The sequence below is a fragment of the Plecotus auritus genome (assembly GCF_963455305.1).
Source record: "Plecotus auritus genome assembly, chromosome: 3".
Classification (NCBI taxonomy): domain Eukaryota; kingdom Metazoa; phylum Chordata; class Mammalia; order Chiroptera; family Vespertilionidae; genus Plecotus; species Plecotus auritus.
In genome coordinates this window covers 175069782-175095804 of record NC_137772.1, presented here as the reverse complement: position 1 = coordinate 175095804, position 26023 = coordinate 175069782, and the positions used below count along the sequence as shown (strand labels likewise).

General features: G+C 41.8%; 1 protein-coding gene across 2 annotated transcripts in view; it reads left to right on the top strand.

The window, feature by feature from the left end:
- Window positions 1-26023, top strand: part of SCN8A (sodium voltage-gated channel alpha subunit 8) — a 196498-nt gene that overhangs the window by 63648 nt on the left and 106827 nt on the right. For both annotated transcript variants that reach the window (XM_080662798.1, XM_080662797.1), the window contains exon 2: window positions 7814-8143. In XM_080662798.1, the coding sequence (XP_080518924.1) occupies window positions 7868-8143 (276 nt within the window). In that variant the 5' untranslated portion in view covers window positions 7814-7867. The remainder of the gene's footprint in view (window positions 1-7813; window positions 8144-26023) is intronic.

Sequence of the window (26023 nt, the reverse complement as noted above, 5' to 3'; positions counted from 1 at the left end):
ACGACTTTACCTTCTTGATGTGGCACCTGCTTACCTGTTTGTTAATTGTCTCAAGTCCACTTACAGTGAACTGTTTGCAGTACCCAAGTGGCTTGATCTCCCTTGTCTGTGGTGTCTTGTATATGCTACTTCTTCTTACTGACATCCATTTTTCTGCCATCCCCACTCCACAAATTCTCCTTCACGCTTTAGATGTCACTTTCTCTAGGAAGCCTTCCATGATCTTTCCAAACTAGCTTAGGTGTCTTGCTTGTGTATGTCTATAAAAGCCTATTTTACTTTATTGGATTTATCATACTGTACCTCACCTGTTAACTTGTCTACCACCCCTAGAAGACTTGAAAGGTCCTGAAGGCAGGTAGATATAATTACTATCAGTACAGTTTCTGGCATATAGTAAGGGCACAGTAAATGTTTTAGGTGGCTTTTTCCCCCCCTCTCTTTTTAAGAAAACTGTGGTAAAATATATATAATATAAAATTTATCATTTTAACTATTTTAAATGTACAATGCAGTAGTATTAAGTACATTCACATTGTGCAGCCATCACCACTGTCCACTACCAGAATATTTTCATCATACCAAACTGAAAACAACTTACCCATTAAACAATGCTCCCTTCCCCTAGCCTTCAGTAACCACTATTCTACTTTTTGTCTCTAGGTATTTGACTATAGGTACCTCATATAAATGGAATTATACAATATTTGGATTTTTGTATCTAGTTTAATCACTTAGTGCAATGTCTTCAAGGTTCATCCATGTTGTAGCATGTGTCAGAATTTCCTTCCTTTTCAAGGCCGAATAATATGCCATTGTATGTATGGAGCACATCTGTTTATCCATTCATCTATCCACGGCCATTTGGGTTGTTTTCACATTTTGGCTATTGTGAATAATGCTGCTATGACTGTGGGTGTACAAATACCTGGTTGAGTCCCTGCTTTCAATTCTTTTGGGTATATACCTAAAAGAGGAATTGTTTCATCTTACGGTAATTCTATGTTTAATTTTTTGAGGAAATATCATACTGTTTTTCATAGCAGCACAAGGGTATCAGTTTCTTCACATTCTTAAAAACACTTGTTATTTTCTGTTGTTGCTGTGTGTGTTTGTTGTTTGTGTGTTTTGCTTTATAATAGCCATCCGCATGAGTGTGAAATGGTATCTCATTGTGGTTTTGATTTGCATTTCCCTAATGATAAGTCACGTTGAGCATTTTTCATTTGGTTATTGGCCATTTGTATATCTTCTTTGGAGAAATGTCTAGTCAAGTTCTTTATTCATTGCTTAGGTTGTTTGTTGTTTTTTGTTGGGTTGTAGGAATTCTTTATATATTCTGAGTATTATACGCTTATGAGTTGCAAATATTCCTCCCATTCTGTGGGTTGCTTTTTCACTCTCTGGATAGTGTCCTTTTATGCACAAAGGTTTTTAATTTTTATGAAGTTCAAATTTTTCTTTCGTTGCTGCACTTTTGGTGCCAAATGCAAGAAATCGTTGCCAAAATCAATGTCTTGAAGCTTTTCCCCTATGATTTTTCTAAGAGTTGTTCAGTTTTAGCTTTTACATTTAGATATTTTATCCATTTTGAGTTAATTTTTGTATGGTATAAGGTAAGAGTCCAACTTCGTTCTTTTGCATTTAGATAACCAGTTTTCCCAGCACCATTTATTGAAAAGACTGCCCTTGCCCCCATTGAATGCTCTTGGCACCCTTGTTGAAAATCATTTGACTGTATACGTGAGGGTGTGTTTCTAGGCTCCCTAATCTATTCTGGTCTGTATATCTGTCTTTACGTCAGTTCCACACTGCTTTGGTTACTGTGTTTGTAGTAACTTTTGATATCAGAAATTGAGTTCTTCCGTTTTGTTCTTTTTTAAGTCTGAGACAAGTTTTAATACTACTTGCTCCTGACTTTTTTCTTGCGTGCCCTTGCCTAAAGTGTTTCCTTGAACAATTCCGCCTAGGTGTCTTTCTTCCTTCTTCCCTGTTATAAGCTCACTCAATGCCAGTTTTCTTTCTCTCTTCCAGTCTTTCTCCTTAATGTAGATTCGTCTTTATTTTTATGTGTCCAGGCTACAGCTAGCATTTTAAAGTCTTAGTCTTCCTGGATGACCAAAGGAAGAGAGCCTTGATCATCTGTGGTCCCCAACTTTGAGTCTCGTTCAGCCTCTTTTGGAACTCTCGGGGTTAAAGGTCACTGACATTGTTCTTTCATCACCTTAGCACTGCAGGAAGAAGAAGAGAGTAGTGGAATGATGCACAGGGTGAATTACCTAAGAGATGGTGGTGTAGTGAAAAGAGCATTTTACCGGTATTGGAGGCCAAGAACTGCGTCTGTCACTAATTTGCAGTTAGACAACATAGTCTCTCTTATTTAACTTACTGATAAGTTTATTACAGTAAGGATAGTTAGGCTATATGGTCTAAGTCCTAAAAAGGTTATTTTTACTTTTTGCAAGACAATTTCCTCAGAAGGAAGAAGGAGTTTAAGCTGGTTTTAATGGATGAATAGAATTTAGGTAAGAAGGAAAGAGAGACTTCAGGAGGTTTAAAACAAGGAAATGAAAGTATATTTAGGAATCAATGAAAATAACAGTGACCAGACTTTTTATTAAGTGAGGCTGAGTCAGTTGGATATCCATATAGCAAAAGAATTAACCTTGACCTCTATCTCACAGGATATACAAAAATCAATTCTAAATGATTTGAAATCTAAATAAGAAAAGTAAAGCAATAAAGCTTCTAGAAGAAAACATAGGCTATTAGCTTCATGATCGTAGGATAGGCAAAGATTTCTAGAACAAACAAGCAAAAGAATGTTTATCAGGTAGACTGGATAATTAAATTGTGCTATATTCATACACAGAATACTACACAGTAATAAAAAAATGTATCATGCTACACATACAACAAAGATTAATTTCACAGAAATAATGTTGAAAGAAAGAAGCCAGACCCTGAAGAGTATACTTACATTCCATTTATATGAAGTTCAAGAACAGGCCAAACTAATCTGTGGTGATGGATGTCAGATAACCATGGCTGGGAGAGTATGGGGTTGGTGGGTATTGACAAGAGAGCCATCTGGAGTGCTGAAAATAAATATATATATCTTGATCTGAGTAATTGTTACATATATATATGTGTGTATATATATATATATGTATATATATATATATATACATATATATATATATATATACATACACACACACACACACACACACACACACACTAGAGGCCCGGTGCATGAAAATTCATGCACTGGAGGGGGTGTCCCTCAGCCCAGCCTGCCCCCTCTCACAGTCCGGGAACCCTCAGGCGGGAGGCGACCTGGCGATCAGGGAAAGGCGACACCCCCATCACATCTCTGCTGCTGCCACTGCCGGCAGTGCAAGCCTCAGCCGGTCCTGGTTACCTGAGCCTCGGGTGGCCCTGGGCGGCTGGGCAGCCGCCATCCAAGGCTTGCCTGTGCCTCGGGCGTTGGCTGGGCAGCCGCCATCCGAGGCTTACCTGCACCTGGGGCCGGCCCTGGGCAGCTGGGGGGGCTGAGGGCGGGTCCGGCCGCACCGTGCGCCTGCCACCCTCCCCCCCTCTCCCGCGCCCCCCCCCCCCCGCGGGGCTGAAAGGACTGGGGGACTCCAGCAGGGCTGAGGGGACTGGACACCGCCATCTTGTGGCTATGGGCGCCGCCATATTTGTGACGGCATGATGGTCAATTTGAATATTCCCTCTTTATTAGATAGGAGATTATATATATATATATATATATATATATATATATATATATATATATCTGTGTGTAGCATGAGATACACACACACAATAACCAGTCTGTGCACTTAAGACCTGTTCACTTGTACTATGTTCTACCTCAGAAAAACAAAATAGAAAACCAAAACAAAAACAGTTACCAGAATAGATGTTCTTGCAGGGAAGCAATAGAAGAAAATGCTTGAGGAGTGAGGTTGTAAAAGGCCTTGAATGGCAGTGAAATGGATTCAGTCCATAACTCTGATAGTTCAGAGAGAGGGAAATGACATAATGGAAGCATATTTTTAGGGAAACAGATCTTTGGAGATGTGCTGGGTGGACTGAAGATTGGTCCACAAGTGGGAGACTGTTGCATATGACCTGAATTAGGGTGATGCTGTTTTTTTGTTTGTTTTTCACTATTTAATGTCTTTTTTTTCAATTACAGTTTACATTCAATATTTTGTATTAGTTTCAGGTGTACAGCATAGTGGTTAGAGAGTCATATACTTTACAGAAGTGTTCCCCCGACATTTCCAGTACCCACCTGGCACCATACATAGTTATTACAATATTACTGACTATATATTCTCTATGCTATACATATATCCCCATGACTATTTTGTAACTACCAATTTGTACTTCTTAAACCCTCACCTTTTTACCCAGTTCTCTAACCCACTCCCCTTTGGCAACCATCACTGTTCTCTGTTTATGAGTCAATTTTGTTTGTTTATTGTTCTTTGGATTCTACATATAAGTGAAATCATGTGGTATTTGTCTTTCTCTGACTGACTGATTGGGTGATCCTATTTTAAATGAAAACTCAGAAGGAAGAATTAGTAAGGCTGGTGAATGGTTGGGCAAGGACAGCAAAGACGACAGGGCAAACATGACTGAGGTTCCAAGCTTAGGTGGCTGGAAAAACGTTGGCCCCAACAACAGAATTAAGAAAGCCCGGAAGAGCAATCAGTTTGGGAAGTAACAACGTGTAGTTTGTGTGTGTGTGTGTTTTTAAGACTATATATTTTTATTGATTTCAGAGAGGAAGGGAGTGGGAGAGAGAGATAGAAACATCAATGATGAGAGTGAATCATTGATCGGCTGGCTACCTCATAGAGGTCAAGCCCCCAACCTGGTCATGTGCCCTGATCAGGAATTGAATCGTGACCTCCTGGATCAGAGGTTGATGCTCAACCACTGACCAACACCAGTCAAGCCCAACAAAAACATGTGTGGTTTTTAATGCTTTAGGTTTGAAGTGGTGACAGCAGTTGTGGGGCTCAGAAGAACAGTCAGGGCTCTTCGGATAGGAATCTGAAAATCACCCACGTGCAGATTATTTTGAGTAGATGAGATCCCTGAAAGAAAGTGTATCAGAGAGATTGCAAAAGGCGGGCCCTTAGAAAAGAAAAAGGTTGTAGGGGAAGAGGAGACTGCAGATGTGGATAAAACCAGGATCATTTAAGGCAAACGAAGAGAGAGTGGGGAGTGTGAAGATTAAAGGAGAAGATACAGAAGCAGGCGAGGGAAAGGAAAGATTGCGAATGTCATAGAGAGCAGGGGTAATTGAAGGAACATGGTCTTGGGGAAGTCAGGAGGAAATAGGATCTGGAAGCAAAGGCAGAGGACTTAGCCTTGGACAACTTTACCTGTGAAGAACCCAGGTGTGTATATCAGGTCACAAGAGTTTGTCAGCATCTTCAGTGACTTCCTTGCAGTATTATTTGTCCTCTAAGTAGGAACTGAGGGAGACTCAAAGTTGAAAATGAGTGTGGCTTTGGGAACCATGGAGTCCCAGGGATTTGGACTAATTTTGGGTTCCAGACATAATCCAGTTCTCTGTGGAAGGATACAAAAGAAGTTTAAAATACCACCCATGACCTCTGGGAATTTATATGGTGCAATTCAACAATAATTAAAAGCCAAAACAAATGTGAGTAGGGTGTTTTGAGTCCTGACTATGTCATTTTCTAGCGTGTAATAATATCTACTTCATATGTTCTGGAGATGAAATGAACTAATACAATGGACCGATGCCTGAAACATAGTACATGGTAAATGTTAGGTAGGATCATGATAAAGCTTTAAGAGTTCACAAGGGGAAATATAAGTCAAGGCTGGAGCTGGTGGGAAGGCTCTGAAGAGGAATGGGGATTTATGGGAGGTAATTCAAGGATAGACAGAAGGAAATGGGTGAAGAAGAAGGAATTTTAAATTGGGGGAAACATTGTAAATGAAGTCTTAGATTAGAAAAGCTATTGGTCTTTGCATGTAACTTGATGACTCAGATGATTCCTGTTGTGAAGTACTGGGAGTTAGAGTAGGATAGGAGGATGGATAGCCGATATTTGTCATAAAAGAAGTGTGAGTTGAGGACTCAGCTCTTCGGTTGTGATTTTTATCGTGGCCCTGTGACTTTGGGCAGGTTGTCCAGCCTCTTAGGCCCCCAGGCTTCCTAATCTGTAAAGTGAAATGGACTGGATCTGTAATCCCCGTAGCTGTAAAATGTCATGCTTCATGTGTGAAAACGACGTATTTGACCATACCGCCTGTGGAACAGTGCTCTTCTGCACAGCATGAAGCTGACAGGTCTGTGTGGGGCTGACTTGTGGTTCTGGCCTCATTAGTCCTGTGCCGTAAGCCGACCAGCCTGCATGTGGACACTACTTACTGCCTTTGCAACACTTAGCAATCGCCACCACTAGAGAAACCTGGGATCTCTGCGGGTGTATTTATAAAAGGAGCCCTTGGGTATTTCATTCCCAAACTATTTAGAGTTAACTCTACGACTGTTCTCTTGAGGAGCCTAGAGTTTTATGGATAGTGCCTTAAAGTGGACCCTGAGGGCTAAGTAGGAGGGAAAGAACAATCGCTAGCTTAAAAAAAAAATCTCAGATTGTCTTTGTGGAGCTCACCAAACTAAAGGAGGAGCAGCACCAGGAGCAGCAGATGAACTGCTAGTAACACCGTAAAGCTTTCAGGGTCAGACTCACCTGCCAGGGTCCTTTTGTGACGGTCACCAAACACTGTGTTCCTTTTGACATTAGGGAGCCCTTTGTCTCAAGGCATGGATTTAAATAAACATGTTTAAACGTAAATGAAAATTGCTTTCAAATACCATGCTTAGAAACCATTGGCTCTGTTACGGCACTACCTCACCTTTTCTTTTCAGAAGGGAATTGTGGTTTGTTACTGTGTTCTCTCTCCCCGTCCTTCCCGGTTTGAACCCCTCTCAGGTTGCACGCGGGCTCTTCTGCCGTCATTCACCCTGCAGGGCTGCAGTGCTGCGGCCTCAGAGGAAGTCCTCTAACATGCCTCTCCCATCTGCTTTTCCTTGCTGCTGCGTGGGAGGTACGCAGAGCAGGGTCTGCCCTCTCCACAGAGGAACGTGTTTTGCGTTTGTCCCTGGCAGGAGCTTGGTCATCAAAGAAGGTACTTCTGAGCTTTTATCCTGGATGGATTTTACACAACTTGGTGAATTGAAAAATACCTTGAAACAGAAGAGCCAACGCAGATGAAAGCTATTTTGTCTATATTTTGTGCCTCCAGAGTTTTGAAAGGGTTAGTGTTTTCAGAAGCTGAAAAGACTGACAATTTCCCCTTGGGTTGTCCTTGGAAGTTACAGTATTTCTTTGGGAAGTGGCGTTCCGGGGAAGGCAGGTGACTTGTCCAAAGCTAACATGTATGCCTGGGTAATGTTAAATGTGCCTTATTAGTTTAGAATAGAAGTTTCTTGAGGATATGGAATTTACCTTTGCACAGTAGTTGTATGTGGTTCCTAACAATGAGTTGCATTTTACGTGAATAATAAGTACTAGCATTCAGGAAACTCCTATCTTTTGACCTTCTAGCTGATCATTCCCCTGAGGGGTGGTTATGAACATGACTAGTCCATTCGTGCCGCAGATTTTTCTGAAGAGGAAAGTAACCATGTCATGGAAGACACTATGTGGTGCAAAGGTTGTGAATAAAGGCTGAGTGAGATGGTTTAGTCTGGCCTCCCTTTGGAGCAGTGATTGATTAATGCTGTCTGTGTTGCTTTTCCTTCCAGAGCTGACCTGTCCTGGACGCAGCATAACTAACGAAGCTGCTGCAGGATGAGAAGATGGCAGGGCGGCTGCTCGCACCACCAGGCCCTGATAGTTTCAAGCCTTTCACCCCCGAGTCGCTGGCAAACATCGAGAGGCGCATTGCTGAGAGCAAGCTTAAGAAACCACCAAAGGGAGACGGCAGTCATCGGGACGACGATGAGGACAGCAAGCCCAAGCCAAACAGTGACCTGGAAGCCGGGAAGAGTCTGCCTTTCATCTATGGGGACATCCCACAAGGCCTGGTTGCTGTTCCCCTGGAGGACTTTGACCCATACTATTTGACGCAGAAAGTGAGTGGCAGGAGGAGGAGGGACAGCTTCAGATTCCCCTTTCCTCACAGGCTTGGGGGAAACGGGAGAAAGAGCTGCCTCTTTGCCAAAGTTTGGATAAGTAGTTAACCTTTCGTTTCAGTTCTGGCTCATGGGGATTATTTTTCAGTTTAATTGCTGCTAAGGGTCATTTGTGGGCTGTGGCACTTCTGAACTCTCTTAATAAGACTTACGTTTTTGGCTCCTGCCCAGATTAGAAGAAGAGGACATAAATGGAATGGAAGTATTTAATAGAGTCTAAGAAAGATGACATAGTAAAAGATGGTATAGCCCTAAAGAATCCCACACTCACATTCAAAATTCTATCTTTAAATATAAAGATGGCCCTGGCCGGTGTTGCTTGATGGCCAGAGCGTTGGTGTGCACAAAAGGGTCTCAGGTTCTATTCCTGGTCAAGGGCATGGACCTGGGTTGCAGGTTTGATCCATGCCCGGGCGAATGCAGGAGGCAACTAATCATTGTGTTTCATTCCTATCTGTCTCTGTCTCTGTCTCTGTCTCTCTCTCTCTCTCTCCCCCTCCTCCATTCCTCCCTCCCTCCTACTCTCTCTAAAAATCAATGGAAAAAAATATCCGCAGGTGAGGATTAGCAAAAAATAAATAAAATAAGGATGGTGCTGGTATTGTGACATTAACAGAGCCTGTTAATACAGTGGAGATGATGGATTTGTACTCTTACCAGCTCTATTTTTTACATTGAAGCATCGCTACTGGGCACAGGAATAGAATAGAGGAAGCCAAACTGGGTCAATGAGGAGAGACTCTGGGTCTTTGGCCTTGTTACATAGTTGTCTGGGTTGAGCGAGCACTGATTCTTGCATTAAAGTCTATCCTGTTATTCCTGCTAGTAAGGAGCATAAGTGAAAGAAATACAATCTTCATTTGGTCGAATTTCAAAACTCCCTAACAAATATTTGACCAAACCTTGGGTTTCTTTCTCATGATTAACTTACAAAACAAGGCAATAAGTAGAGTAGCAAAGCCCCCGGGATAATCCACCAGCTAAGTAATTAGCCATTGAACAGTGAGGACTAACACTGGATACCATTTTAGGGGATCCCTCTTTTAACAGATATCATTTAAGTAATTAAATCAATCATTTTTACAGATTGGGAGGGCTTTGTGTAATTATATTTTTATAAATATAAAGCTTAACTAAACTGCCTTTATTAACAACACTGCCTTTAATTAAATTGCCTTTTACTATTTCCATTTTAGAAGAAATTTCTGTTTCTTTGGCTTAATTATGGGACAGAAGTAAGACGAGGCCAATAGATCTCTTGACTTAGTTATACTTATGGAAGCACTTTTAGTTCAGCATGGCAAAAGCATTTAAGACACTCTACACAAAATGGTCCTTTCCCCATGTACTTCTGTCGCAGCTCAGAACAGCTACATAACAGGAAAAAGTGGAATCAGTAGCTTATATCTCCCACTGGGAATTTAGAAAGTTTAAGGAACGCAACATAATATAAAGAACAGTAGACTGGATGTAATAAATACTGATTCTACCATAATTTACCATGCTTATTATTTATATATTTTTCTTTTTTTAGTATATGTAATTTTCAAGCTATAAAGTAACTTATGGGAAAAGGAAGTAGTAAGTGAAGAAAAAGACTTCTCAAAATGAATTCATGCCCTTTAGCAAGTCACTGCACATCTATAGACCTAAATTTTCTCATCTAGAAACTGAGAAGTCGGACATATTTTTTAAGGATTTTTTCAGATATCAAGTTCTGGAGCTAAGCAGTTTTTATAAACTGTCATCGATTTCCCCATTTACTCTTCCCTTTTTTGAAGTCTAATTTTTTTACGGGGCCTTTGTGTTTTCCAGTGGTCTTAGGCCACCCTGCTAGCCGTGTTTTCCAATATCGGTGTTTTCCAATGGTTTTAGGCGACCCTGCTAGCGGTTCTCAACCTGTGGGTCGTGACCTACAGGTTGAGAACCGCTGCTGTAGAGCCTGAGACCATCGGAAAACACAGATATTTACATCATGATTCATTAATAGTAGCAAAATTACAGTTATGAAGTAGCAACAAAAATAATTTTATGGTTGGGGGTCATCACAACATGAGGAACTGTATTAAAGGGTCGCGGCATTAGAAAGGTTGAGAACCACTGCCCTAATTTAATGATTATTATAAAGCAAACAAAGTAACACCCATGACAAGAAAGAACATTGGTAGCACTTCAAAAGTTTTAATTATACTTTTAAGTAAGGGATTTTTCAGTTGATTAAAAATAAGTTTGCTAAAGTTTACTTGCAAATCTTCAGTGGCATTACTTCTTACTAACTAGGCCTTTCACCGGGTCAAATTAGCAAGGTCTGCCCTTCAAGGAAGCACACTGGGAATTAAACCAAAATAAAAAAATCTTGAGGGTAGAAATGACTTTAAGAGGACATTCCGTTCTATAGTTTTTCCAGAACTGCCTTAAGTAATTCTTGCAAAATAGAATTTCCTTTCTTTGCTAAATGATGAAAGTGGATTTCTTTATTTTTTCAAATTAATAATTTTTGTTACTCTTATAGAAACTTGTTTCTTATTTTCTTCCCTCTTTATTTTAAGGGTGAAAGAAAACTACTGCTCTATTAGTAAAGTTCTGGTTTCATCCCATTGTGGATTTCACACTATCCAGGCACACAGAGCCTTAAAATTTGTATATCACATTTTCAAGATACTCTTGTACCAGCTGATGCTGGTTTGAGCTGTGATATGCTTCTTGGGGTCCTCAACAGTATTGTCCATGTTGCATTTCAACTGACTTCCCCTGCTGGTTCTTGAAAAAACCTGGATCACCCTCTCTTTGGATTGCTTCAGACCTCCCAATGCTACAACATTTTCTTTGCCTCTTGGTACCTTGTTCTAATGTCTCCTTTCTTTAGCTTTCTTGTTTTTCAACTGATTCCTGTAAATAATTGAATTTGAGGACCACTTAAAATTTTTATTTATTTAATTTTTAAAATAGGTAATATATTTACATGGTTAAAAATTCAGTAAGAAGATATTCTGTCAAAAGGTATTCAGTAAAAAGTCTCCTTTTTACACCTCACTCTCTCTGCGCACTTCCTGTCTCCCTGAGCAGGTAACCACTGTTAGTAGTATCTGCCAGAGTTTCTTTATATATGTACAAGCAAAAACAAGTAGGTATTTCAAGGAACTAGGACTGTCCTGAATGCCTTTATTTTTTGTTTTCTCTCTGCTATTTTGTTACGCCTGCTGAAGTCTTAATTTTGTTTTTTGTTTTCCCTTCTTTCATACATGGAATCTTAAGTTTTATCAGTGTAAATTCTCAATGCATTTCTCTTCTTCCCTCACTTTTATAGAGAATCAAATCAAGGACTTTTTCTGTGCTGCTTGAAGTGTGTCTCTGTGTTCACTACAAAAAATACTCTCCAATGCTTAATAATAACTTGTTGAATCTTAAATGGCCACATACAGTATATTTCTAATAACTGTCTTAAGGCAGCAAGAATGTCCGTGGATAAGTTGAAAGAAAGCCTTCAGAGTAGGCTCCTAGCCCTTTTCCTATTTCTTAAAACTGGTCATTGATTTGTGTATTCTTTTTGTTTAATTTGGTATGGCCTCTTATAAAGAAAGTCCTGGGGGGTGGAGATACGGGAGGTGGAGGAGGGTAAAGTGGGGATACATGGTGATGGAAAGAAACTTGACTTGGGGTGGTGAACACATAATACATTGTACAGATGCTGTGTTGTGGAATTGTGCACCTGGAACCTATATAATTTTGTTAACCCTAATAAATTCAACTTTAAAAAAAAAGTCCCATAAACAAAAATCCAAATTATAGAATTGACTGAGCCTTTACATAGGGCACATGTGGTTTCCCAAAGCTCATTTTACCTTCTACTTTTCATGTCTACCTTTTTCTGCAAATTGAAGGCTACCTAGAATCATAGAAAATTATATTATGGTAGCCTTAGAGATCCTTTCATTTAGCCTCCTCATTTTATAAATGTAATGAGGTGTGAAGTACTTTGTTAGCAGCAAACCCACCAGCCCTGGCCAGTGTTGCTCAGTTGATTGAGCATCGTGGGATCAATTCCCAGTCAGGGTGCATGCCTGGATTGCTGGCTCGATCCCCGACAGGGGGCGTGCAGGAGTTAGCTGATCGATGTTTCACTCTCACATCAATGTTTTGTTTTTTCCTGTCTCCCTCCCTCTCTCCCTCTCTCCCTCCCTCCTTTCTCTCTCTCTCTCTCTCTCTAAAAATCAATTAAAAATATTTAGGGGAAAAAATAAAAGCCAACACCACCATTAGTCATAGAGCCAGGACTAGAACCCATACCTCTTAACTCTTAGTTCATTACAACATATTTCTAGTTCGCTACACTTCTAATTTTTCATTAATTGGTCCTCAGATTCAACTGGCTCTGTTCTGAAGCTAGACAGGCAAATATAGAGGCAAAAAACAAACACAAAAAACCCTGCCTTTTCATTCACATCCCTGATAATCCCCGTGGTTTATGGACCTTCTTAGGATGGGTTCTAAGAAGCGCAGTGCTTCTGAGGGAAAGGAAGGCATTCGTTTTAGCTCCATTTTATTGTGTCTTCTCAAGTGAAGGATCTCTGAGTAGTCTAGCAGCCATAGGCAAGTTATTCCACAGACGTGGGCTCAGTATCAATACTGCTACAGCTGTTCAGCTGGATATGTAATCTGGAGGCAATTTACTTAACCTCTCCACATATTCCTACTATTTAAAGAAAGGTTATCTCCTACATGTGCCAATCCCCTAGCCTACCAGCAGCATGGTTTAGTGAAAAGAACACCTAACTAGGAAAATAAAAACCTTCTTTTCAGTTCTACCTTTGCCTCTTGTTTGTCCTTAGTCAAATCACTCAAATTATCTGGCCTTCAATATTCTTATCTATAATATATGCAAGATGTAGTTGGACCTGTCTATCCTATCTAATAAAGAGGTAATATGCAAATTGACTGTCACTGCAACCCACAAGATGGCCGCCACAGGATGGCCAGCAGGGGAGGGCAGTTGGGAGGGACCAGGCCTGAAAGGAAGGGCAGTTGGGGGCGATCAGCCCTGCAGGGGAGGGCAGTTGGGGGAAACCAGGCCTGCAGGGGTGGGCAGTTGGGGGGAACCAGGCCTGCAGGGGAGGGCTCTTGGGGGGGACCCAGGCCTACAGAGGAGGGCAGTTGCGGGGAACCAGGCCTGCAGGGGAGGGCAGTTGGGGGGAACCAGGTCTGCAGGGGAGTGCAGTTGGGGGGGACCAGGCCTGCTGGGGAGGGCAGTTGGGGGCAACCAGGCCTGTAGGGGAGGGAAGTTGGGGGGGGGGGGACCAGGCTGGCAGGGGAGGGCAGTTAGGGGCAATCGGGCTGGCAGGGGAGCAGTTAGGCATAGATCAGGCTGGCAGGGGAGTGGTTAGGGGGTGATCAGGCTGGCAGGCAGAAGCAGTTAGGGGCAATCAGGCAGGCAGGCAGGTGAGCTGTTGGGTGCCAACAGTCCTGGATTGTGAGAGGGATGTCCGACTGCCCGTTTAGGCCCGATCCCACTGTGGGATCAGGCCTAAAGGGGCAATCGGACATCCCTCGAGGGGTTCCAGATTGGAGAGGGTTCAGGCTGGGCTAAGGGACACTCCCCTCTCCCCCTGTGCACGAATTTCATGCACCGGGCCTTTAGTATCTTTATAATTGCATTTCACATTTGCGCCTATCACATAAGTTTCAGCAGTAGCAAACTACTAAGTAGTTTCCTTAGTGTCCCCTGTTTTCTGGCTTCTATCTCCTCCTCTTGGAAAGTACTCTGTACTTTAACTTCACCTTTTTTAAAATTAAAAAATGTATTTTTATTGATTTTAGAAAGATTAAGGGAGAGGGATAGAGAGATAGAAACATCGATGAGAGAGAAACATTGATCGGCTGCCTCCTGCATGCCCCCTACTGGGGATCAAGCCAGAAACCCTGACCGGAATTGAACCGTGACCTCATGGTTCACGGGCTGACACTCAACCACGGAGCCACACGGGCCAAGCTAACTTTACCTTTTAACACTACCCATTCGTTCAGGCGTCCTCAAACTACGGCCCGCGGGCCACATGTGGCCCGCTGAGGACATTTATCTGGCCCGCCGGGTGCCGCTGCCTGTCCTGCTTAGCAGCCGACTCGTCCTGGGCTCGCAGTGCACATAGGAATTTGTTCATGGTTTTTTTTAAAACTATAGTCCAGCCCTCCAATGGTCTGAGGGACAGTGAACTGGCCCCTTTTTAAAAAGTTTGAGGACCCCTGGTTTAGGTCCAGACCAGAGGCCTCTTCTTCTTACAGCCTAACTTGATTCTCCTACACCGGAACTGATTTCTCTTCCTTCTGAATTTCTATAATACATTAAGATCTTCAGCCCTATCTTTGGTAGGATTTCAGGTTTAACTCAGGCTAGGTGTGGCAGGGCACCTTGTTCCCAACAATGCTTACATTTTTCTCCTTACATCACTAATATTAGAGTCATCTGCTTCCCACATGAAGAACTCCAGTGATGGGGGGAGAGGTAGAGAAAGAGTGTGTGTCCCATGAGCTTCTGGCAGAAAATCCTTGCAGAATCTTTTTTTCACACTTTTAACAGGTGTGCAGAGCAGAGACAGGCTGTTAAAGGAGAGTTTACATTCACTAGGTGTGATCTGAAGTGTTGCTAATGAGGTGTTGCATTGTCTACTTTTACACGATAAACCTAGATGCTGCTTTCTGTTTTAAATAAAAACTACATATTTTAAAACTTCGTTTTATTTTGTTAAATTTTTTGCAACAATGTAAGAAAATAAAATTGTGTTTTCCTTATTTTACTCACCAAATCAAATTGAGGCAAATATATGTGAGCTGATGGAAGGTAGGTCATTCTCAGGGTGATGGATTAGTGATGTTCATGTTTGGGGTTCTTTTCCACTCTCCAAGTAGCATTATCTAGAGGGAAAGGAATTTAATTAAACATTTCTAAGTCAGAGTCCTCTTTTATAGCCTTAGCAAATTAGACACAAGAGTTGTGAAATCTTGTTTCTGATCCCATTAGATGTGGATCTAATTCTAGGTGATCTTGGGCTTGTCACTTAACTATTCAGAGTCTCAGTTTCCGCAACCTAGAAAATAAAGATTATGGTAATAGCTAATATCTCACTTAAAGGGTGTTGTGAAGATCATTTCTTGACTACCCTATCTAAAATGATACAGCCTAGCCCTAGCTGGTGGATAGAGCATCAGCCTGCGGATAGCCTGCGGACTGAAGGGTCCCAGATTCAATTCCATTCAAGGGCACAAGCCTGGGTTGCGGGCTCAATCCCCAGTGGGGGCGTGTAGGAGACAGCCAATCAATGATTCTCTCTCATCATTGATGTTTCTATCTCTCTCTCCTTCTCCCTTTCTCTCTGAAATCAATCTATATTTATAAAAGACTAAGTGACCGAACGACCTGTCGCCATGATGCGCACTGACCACCAGGGGCAGACGCTCAACCCAGGAGCTGCCCCCTGGTGGTCAGTGTGCTCCCACAGGAGGAGTGCTGCTCAGCTGAGACAGGCGCCAGATGCCAGGCTCATGCCCCTCCCGCCTCTGCGGCAGTGCTGTTGAGCGGAGCAGCATCAGCAGGTGCAGCAGGGCCAGGATGAGCAGGAGTGATGCAGCGCCCGGCTTGGGCTCGGGCTCCTCTTCGGCCACCTGCGCTTCACACATTACTACATTCCTCCGGGTATGTTGGACTGCCCGTTTCGGCCTGATCCCCACAGGCCAGGGATCGGGCCCAAACCGGCAGTCCGACATCCCCCAAGAGGTCCTGGATTGTGAGAGGGCGCAGGCCAGGCTGAGGGATCCCACTGGTGCATGAATCTGTGCACTGGGCCTCTAGTAAAAATGAATTTTTTAAAAAATAAAATGAAACAGCCTATTGCCCGAACACTGCTTCATTTTTCTCCATCGGTGTATAATTATTTAATTTATTTATTAATTATTCATCCTCTTGTATTTTCTTCAGCTGGAGCAGTGTCTGCCCTATAGTAAGTGCTCAGTCATTATTTGTTAAATGAATTAATCTTAAGAAACAATGCATATGAAAACACTGTGCTTTTCTAAATGCTTTGAATAGAAAAGATAACATTACAATGAAAAATTTTTCCATCTACAAAATTGAACTCTAGGAGGAAAATAAACTATTACCAATATATATTTTCCTTTCCCAAAGAATTAGGGTCTCAGGAAGTGGATCAGGAAATAGGTTTCCTGATGTTTTGGGGGTATTTTTCAGAGGGCTAGATAACTATTGTTAAGTGTTATCAGTCTTAACATGCTTCTTGTAGAACCTTAGAAGTCGAAGAGACTTTATAAGAGGGCATTAGGTAACAGCCTCTATCTAGTGCTTGAATTGATACCTGATTTATTGGTACCACATGTGTATTAAACAAGTTGTCCTGTTGTGTCTACCTGTATTAAGTATTTTGTTTTTTTCTTGGCTGTATGAGCTATAATAATGACTATAAAGGAAATGAGAGAAGCTGACATGGAATATATAGCAGCTTGGGTTGCCTCATAATAAAATATGACCCATTTATTTAACAAATACTTCTTGAGTACTTCCTATATGTGAAGCATTGGGTTGTTATGGGGGGGGGGGAGATTAATAAAGTCAAAGTCAATTCTTTACCATTAATTAGCTTATAACATGGTAGTGTATAATGTGATACCACTTTTGACAAAGGGACCCCAGAAAGGGCCTTACTTACTTCATAGTAAGAGTGGTATTTGAATTATACCTTGGATTTTAGGAGAGCGGGATAGACTGCAACACTCTAGCACAAAGAACAATATGAACAAAGGCTCAGAGACAAGGACATAGGACAATTAAGAAAAAGCTGAGTCGTATGATTTGACTGGAACGTGGGGAAATGAGTGAGGAGCAATGGGAGACAAAGCTGTGCAGGGAGAGCTGGAGCCAAATCACAGAGGACTTACAATGTTAGACTAAGAAGTTTGGTGATTACTTGATAAGCAGTTGGGATCTTCTGAAGGATTGTGAATGGCAGTAAGGACATGTAAACAAAGCTGTGTTTTAGGGAGGTGGGCGTGGCAGGGTATGTAGGATGGACCAGGCAGAAAGAGAACTGGGGCAGAGAGACCCAATGTGGAGTAACGAGGGTCTGAACTATAGTGATGGAAGTGGAAAGTAAGGGGAATGGATACAGTCAAGTATTTTGTTATTGTGGAGGACGAAGGAGAGTTGAGCATTCAGTCATTCATTTGATAAATTGTTATTGAGCATTTTCTGTATGCCCAGCCTCCGTTCCATGCCCTTCAGAACAAAACAGACAAGTCCTATACATTCTTGGAACTTAGTTTTTGTTGGGAGACAAGTGAAGAAGTAACATCGTTACGAATAATGGTAAGTGCGTTAGTGACGATAATATGGTCCAGGTACTTTAGTTTGTGGTGCTCTGACTTGGTACAGAGATTAAACTTGGAGAATCCAGAATAATCAAAGGCTACATGATTACTCAGACATTAATGTATTAATTAGGCTTTAAGCTGGTACTAAATTATAAGCTTTAAAAGGGACCTATAATGCAGAGGTTCTGAGTTGTTTAAAAGCCAGTATTGTCACTCTGTGGAGAGTTTGCCCATCTTGGATTTTTAGTTCAATATATTTCTGCATCAGTGTGAGCTATAGGGGTTCCTGCAGATAAACCTATAATTTTCTCCAGAAAAGAACTCCTGGCCTTCTTGTCTTTGTATAAGTTCTAAATTGTGATTCCAAAGTTCTGAGCCACAGTGTATGAGTCAACTGTTGCTTGAATTCTAGGATGTGTGTTATTAGCTAATCACCTCAGTCCTAACATTCCACTGATTGGTAATTTTAGGAATTAGTCTATGATGGCTTCTCCAGGGTGTGAGTTATGAAACCTTACTCTGAAAACTGACCTGTTCAATGGGTTATTTAATAATAATCATTTAAATGTTGGAGGATGTTTAAAGATTACAATGATATTGATCATCTTCTGACAATACTTTTTAATTTAAATTTTATTTTTCCATTACAGTTTACATTCATTATTATTTTGTATTAGTTTTCAGGTGGATAGCATAGTGGTTGGAACTTACAAAGTGTTCCCTCCAATATTTCCAGTACCCACCTGGTACCATACACAGTTATTATATTATTGCCTGTATTCCTTATGCTGTGACTGTTTTGTAACTAGCAATGTGTACTTCTTAATCCCCTCGCTTTTTTCACCCAGTCCTGAAACCCTCCTCCCCTCTGGCAGCCATCGAGTCTTTTCTCTGTATCTTTGAGTCTTTTTATTTTGTTTATTTGTTTTGTTCTTTAGATTCCATGTGTAAGTGAAATCATATGGTGTTTGTCTTTATCTGACTGACTTATTTCACTTAGCATAATATTCTGTAGGTCCATCCATGCTGCCACAAATGGTAAGATTTCACTCTTTTTCGTGGCCTACTGATATTCCATTGTATATACACTGAGTGGCCAGATTATTATGATCTCTGAACGCATAATAATCTGGCCACTCAGTGTATATCCTATATAATAAAAGGCTAATATGAAAATTGTCCCCTCGACCAGGAGTTTGACCAGCAGGCAGGCCGGCCAGCCGCCCATGTCCCCTCTGCCTGGCCAGGCTGGCCGGACCCCACCCATGCACGAATTCATGCACCGGGCCTCTGATAAATACACACACACATACACACACACACCCCCACACTGAGTGGCCAGATTATTATGCGTTCAGAGATCATCATAATCTGGCCACATCCACTCATCACTTGGGTTGCTTTTATATCTTGGCTATTGTAAATAATGCTGCAATGAAGATAGGAGTACATATATTCTTTCAAATCAGTGTTTTGGGTTTCTCAGCTATATACCCAGAAGGGGATTGCTGGGTTGTTAACCTCATTCCATTTTTAATTTTTTTGAGGAACCTCCCTACTGTTTTCCATAGTGGGTGCTCCAATCTGCATTCCCACCAAAAATGCTTGAGGGTTCCCTTTTCTCCACATTCTTGCCAACACTTGTTGTTTATTGATTTACTAGTGATAGCCATTCTGACAGGTATGAGGTGATATCTCATTGTGGTTTCAATTTGCATTTCTCTGATGATTCGTGACACTGAGCATCTTTTCATATGGCTATTGGCCTTCTGTATGTCCTCTTTGGAGAAGTGTATGTTCAGGTCCTCTGCCCACTTTTTAATTGGATTGTTTATTTTTTTGTGTTGAGTTTTGAGTTCTTTATAAATTTGGATATTATCCCTTATGAAATAGATCATTGGTGACTATCTTCTTCCATTCAGTAGGTTGTCTTTTCATTTTGTTGATGGTTTCCTTTGCTGTGCAAAAACTTTTTAGTTTGATGTAGTCCCACTTGTGTTTTTTTTTCCTTTTGTTTCCCTTGTCTGAATAGATATCTTAGAAAAAAAATATTGGTAAGATAAATGTTCTGATAATATTATAAACTAGTGGCCCGGTGCACAAAATTCATGCACGGTGTGGGGGAGGTTCCTTCAGCCCAGCCTGCACTCTCTCCAATCGGGGACCCCTTGGGGTATGTCCGACTGCCGGTTTAGGCCCAATGCCTGTGGACATCCCTCTCACAATCTGGGACCGCTGGCTCCTAACTGCTCACCTGCCTGCCTACCTGCCTCATCGCCCCTAACTGCCTCTGCCTGATTGCCCCTAACCCCTCTGCCTGCCTGCCTCATCGCCCCTAACCTCTCTGCCTGCCTGCCAGATCACCCCTAACTGCCTCTGCCTGCCTTATCATCCCTAATTGCCTCTGCCTGCCTACCTGATCGCCCCTAACTGCCCTCCCCTGCCGACCTGATCTCACCAGTCTCTCTCTCTCTCTTTGTATTTCTCAGCAGTCCTCCAGGCCTCCCTGCCTCCCTGTCTCCCTCTTCCTCTTTCTGGGCTGGGAGGGGGTGGGGCCAGTGGGGGCCGCTCCACCCTCTGCCCACCCTCCCTTCCATCCAGGCCTCTTCAGGCCCAGTCTGTTTTGTTTCCTCATTCTGAGAGAGGCTCCAAGAGTGAGCTAGGAGGGAGGGAAAGAAAGGGAGAAAAGGCTGTGAGCTGGTGGGCGCTGTGTGTGTCTGTGTGTTTGTGCGGTTGTGAGTGAGTGTGAGTGCTGGCCCCGCCTCCCCCATCCCTGTCTCTGCTGCCACAAGTCCCCACCCACCAGAGCCTTCTGCATGCGCAGCCTGGGCCTTAGGTCGAACCTCCGGTCATTGTGGATGTGACGGACCCAGGGTTTTTATATATTAGGTTTAATCATATTTTAAAGTTCTTTTTTAGTCAAGGAGAATAAGACTCTATTTCATTGTACAAAGGGATGCTTATCTTACTAATTGTTTCCAAATTCACATTAGTTTTAAAATTCTTTACATGTAATCCTGTTTGACACATGTAACATTAGGATTACCCCTTATATGACAGTTTCTGCCAACTCTGATTTTAGCAGAATTTTTGATACAAGCTCAGAAGAGGCACTCCTCTTCCAGACACTTTGTTGAAGTAACAAAGTATGGTCTATTGAATTAAATTTGAATAAAAGATTCCTTCAGTTTCAGAGAATGAGGTATCCCATCTGCTGTCAAGGTCAATCCCTGTGCCTTTGACCTTAGTCTCTGGAACTTCACTCTCTCAGTTGTCCCCTCTCTTTTCTGCACTTTCAATCTTTCCCTCTCATATTTGTTCTTTCCCCTCAGCTTGTAAACATGCAAAATCTCTCCCATCCTAATGCACCCTCTCTTGACCTCAGATCCCTAACTAACCTAATCTCTTTTCATGCCATTGAAACTTTTAAAGAGCAGCCTTTACTCACCATCACCACCTGCACATCTCCCTCCCAGTCCTCCATCCTTGCATCCCGGCTCTGCAGCCTTACCTCTACTGACATTCCCATGATAAGATCCTCTATGATTTCAAGTCGCCAAACCGAACAGACATTTTTTCAGTTCTTATCTCACTGAACCTCTGTATTTGAGAGCATTGGTTACTGTATGATTCTTGCAGCTCTTTGCTTCCTTGGCCTACTTCTCCTTATATCTTGGACTATTCCTTCTCTTTCTCTTTCATTTTCTCCACCTTTCTTTTAAATGTTAATATTCCCTGGGGTTCACTCCTTGGCCTATGTTCCTCTCATTTGGCACACTCTCCCTGGGTGACCTCATCCATTCTCTCAATACTCTTGAATCTGTATCTTTAGCCTAGAACACTCCTTAAATATTCAACACATTGCCAGGCATCTCTATCTGGATTTCCTGCAGGTAACTCACTGTGTTCAAAACTGAACTCGTTTCTTCTCCCCAAACCCACTTATCTTCTTTCATCTGCTATTTCAGTTGATACCACCCAAATTCTAGATATCATTATTGACATCCCAATTTTCTGCAGTCCTTGAGGATCACTAATATTAGGGATCTCTCAGTAGAATGTTGCACATTTTTACAAGAAAAATATTATGGCTCAGAAATGTTCATTTACTTGTTCAAATTCCCTCAACTAGTGTGTGGTAGAGCCAGGTTTCAGTTCCAGGGATGTGTGAATTTAACACTCATGAGCTTTGTACATACCATGTTGTTTTTATTAGAGTATATTGCAGAATTATTTTTTGTGTACTGTCATTTTTAGATAATTTTTATCATTTTGCACAGCCTCAATATGAGTTAGCCTGGTTTTTCTTTTCTTTTTTAGTTTATTTGTTTCATACCATATCTTTAGAGTGTTATTGAAGACATAGAAAAGACTAGAAGACTTTTTTAACTAAAATTAATGAGTTTTTATTATGGAAAGAGTTGAGTATTTTTACATTCATTTGATAATTTGATAAAGGATAGAAAAGGTGATAACATAGTTTTAATTATATACATAGCAGAAAGTTGCATGTAGTTATTAGTAAGTTGATTTTAGCTGTATAATGTTCTCATGTCCAGAAATTCATTCATACATTCCACAAACATATTTGAACTGTCTACCTTGGGCCAGATGGGCATCATGTTACATACTCTGCTTGCTAAGCTGAGAAAGTCACAGTAGTTAGAAGATACACCATTGTCTTGACGGATCTCAGGGTTCAGTGAGAGATACTGATACGTAAACAAAAAATGACGATACTATATAAACCGCTCTAAAAGAAGTAAGTTCAAAATGTTGTGGGGACACATAGTAAGGAAGGATAATTCTGTTTGAGAGAGCTGATTGGGGCCATCTTCAGAGTGGAGGTGATATTTGAGCTGGACCTTAAAGTATTAAAGTCTGGTAAAAAAAAAAATCACTGTTGGAGAAGAGAACAAAGAGTAGTTCAGGTGTAAACAACAGTACATGCAAAGGCAGAAAAGCATGAGAAGTTGAATCATTCAAATAGTGAATTCAGTTGTGACTGGAGCATGGGGTATAGTTTGGTTAAGACAGGAGATGAAGCTAGAGAGGCAGGTCGGATCCCACTTTGTGCATACTAAGAAGATTTTATTTTCTCCCACTTCAGAGTTCTCGGGTCTGAAATAACCTTTGGGGCCCATTTTGAGCCAGTGCAGCTATACAGGTATATCCCAGTGACTCTGGAGACTTGGTCTAGCCCACTGGTCGGCAAACTCATTAGTCAACAGAGCGGCAAACCACGGCTCACGAGCCGCATGTGGCCCGCGAGCCACAGTTTGCCAACCACTGGTCTTGCCTATGCTCAGGTGTTCTACTGGCTTATGTGGAGTGTGTGAATACTACCTAATGTGACTGTTAGCTCTTAGACTGTCCTAAAGGACACCCCACGTTTAGAGCCAAGGGTCAGGAGGAGTGGAGGAGTGGCAGTAGTCTGTGATAACAGTGGCACCATCATGACCACAGCATTTATTGGATGCTTAGTCTGTGCTAGGCACTGTATTAAGGACTTTCTGTGAATTTTCATTTACTCCTCATAACATCCTGTTAAAGTAGATACTTTCAGTCATTCTACCTGTTTTATCAATGAGATATCTGAACTGTAAGCTACATAAGTTGCCTGAAATCATAATAGCTAATAAGTAACAAAGCTGGGTCTTGAATCCAGGGCTTGTGGCCGCAAAGCCTCTAAACCACTCTGCTCTGCTGCTTTGACCGAGAGTGGAGAATGAGAATAGATTCTAGAATATGAATACAGTGAGACGAGGGGTCAATATGCTTTATATAATAAACCTGTATTTTGCTCTACCCTAGAGCAGCTGCAGTCTGTGCACCCTAAGAGGGCAAACGGGAAGAAGTTCAAAGGCAGACACATACTGAAGGACAGTGAGGAAGAGTAGGCAGTTCAGAGGTGCCCTGCCTTGGGAGCAGCAGCATGCTGGCTCAGCGCTGAAGCAGGTGCACAGTGCTGCTGTTCTGCCAGGTATGGCTTCCTTGAGCAGGATGTGGGCAGGAAGGGTGTCAGCTGCTCCAAATGTGGGTTGGAGGGCACGGGGTTACAAGGTCGAACCAAATCAGAAACTATGCAGAAGCACCTGGAAAACTAAAGCTGTAGACAGGTGTGATATAGCATTATCTTCATCAAGCTTAAGTCGGAGGAAAAGATGGTAAAGAGCTGTGTGATCTCTGAGGCATATGTTAAAGGAATTAAGTAAAAGAGGCTCCTTCATTGACCTGCAGATAGGATCACATGACCTGGTGTGGTGAACAGAGTTCAGGGCTAGACGCCAGGTCACCTGGACCCTGGTAACTCTCCTACTGCTGCTCACCAGCTCTGTGCCCTTAGCTTGGGCAGAGCATTCTGTACTTGGTTTCTTATAAAGTGAGGGGCTAGATTTGATAAATACTTTTGAAGCTTTTTAAAACTGCAGTATGGTCTGATCATTAAAAGCATAAGCTCTGGAGTTACATTATCTTAGAGCAGTTCTAAGTTTCGCCACTTAAAAACCTTGTAGTCTTAGGCAAGTTACTTAACCTTCCTGCCTCAATATCATCATCTATAAAATAGTGCTTACCTCATGGAGTAGCTGTTGTGAGATAGTTGTTGCATAATACATCTGAGTAGGGTGTCTGCCACAGAGTAAATGTTTAATATGAGTAGGGTGTCTGCCACAGAGTAAATGTTTAATACGGGTTAAATGTTATTATTTCTCCAAATAGACTGAAAGGATTAAAACACAAATATAGGATTTAGCGATCTCTCTTGCTCAAATCCTCAGTATAGTGGAATAGAAACTTGGAAGATGAGGACTCTAAATTTTCATATAGTTCAAACAAAGGTACAAGTATAAAGGGGGCGGGGGATTTGCCTGTGTCCACATGTCCGGCTTCAGTTCAGTATTTCTAAGGCTAGCTGGGTACCAGAACACAGGTGCTCTGGAAATTTAGGCCACTTGTGCCTTTGTTGGAGCCCTTCCTGGGACAATCATTGTGATTTTTCTTGAGGGACCCACTAAGCAGATTAGCATTAGGAAAGGCATCAGGGCTCTTTTCAACATGGTGCAGTCATTCTGACAGTACAGGTCATTTATTTCTGAGCAGCTTCCCAGTGTGAAATAGAGTCTGTTTAGATTCAGCATTATATTATCCTTCCTTAAAACAGGGGAAATTGGAAAGGACGTTTATTTGTCTCCTGCTGCATTGGATGTATAGATTGGTACCCAGAAGTGAATACCAAATATCTGTTGATTAGTGGACACCTGGCTACTGCTGTCCTCCCTGCTGTAGCTGTCCTTCAGATCAGCTGCATTTATGTCCTCATTGGGTAGAAGAGTACTGCTCTGTGCCTGCACACTCAAACCGATAGGCAGCAAGGATGTTCCCCTGGCAAAAAGTACCAGAATTAAGAATTTATAATTTAAGAATTTATAGTTAGGCAGGAAAGAGCTAACAACTATTGTTAATTCAAACTGGCCAGTTGCCTGGTTCAGAAGAGGTACATAGGTCTAGGAGCATAAGGTATAGGTATTAGGTTTAGGCAGGCAAGAATTTAAGGCTAGAGAAGTCAGTTAAAAATTAGAGGGTTAGGCAGTTCTAGAGGTTAAACAGTTAAGATCTAGGTTGCAAACTCTGGGAGACAGTTGTAAGTTAGTGTCAGTCATTGACAGTTATAGTAAGATAAATTCAAAAGATATTGGCTCCCAGCTGCCCTCTGGGAGATTAGCTAAATCTCTCAGCCTCTAGGTCTGCATTATAGCCGGAAGGTGATTAGATACCTGTAGGTTATCGGTGCCTTAATTGAGATGATAAACTCTCAGGAGAAGGAGAACTTGTTTGAGTGGAGAGCCACAGCGAACCAGGGGCTGGATAATAAACATTTCTCTAAGGAGCTTCTGTGATATATTCCACTCCTGCATTGAATACTCTTCTCTATAAGGTCTTTTCATATTTACGTACCCTTTATTGTTTTAATTCATACGTTTTGTATGGTTAAAAAAATTAATCCCATCCTGGGTGAGTGTGGGGAGATGCTAATAAGTTGGCTGCGCTGCAGGACGGTGGTAACTTTGTATGTCATTGTATTGCATTTGCAGTATGCTGGGATTTGGTGTTTATGTGGATGTGCTTGTAACTGGCACAATGTGCTTGTAACTTGTACAATGTTCCTCCCCTTATGTGGACCCCAAAGAGAATACATTTTAGCCTGAGTTATCAACGGCAGTGCTAACTCACTGTTGTGTGCTCCGAGGCCCATATTGCTAATTAGAAATGAAAAGCCCGTGCTTTTCAAAAGGCTCATTTTATGCCAGCATGACACATTTATTAATACTCCAGGCCATAACTCGTTAAGAGCTGTTGCACTGCTCTTAATGGGCCTTGTGCTCAAACACATTCAGTGGCTGTTGTGATAAACTGATATTTCCCCTTGGGCAATAAACCACAATCCAA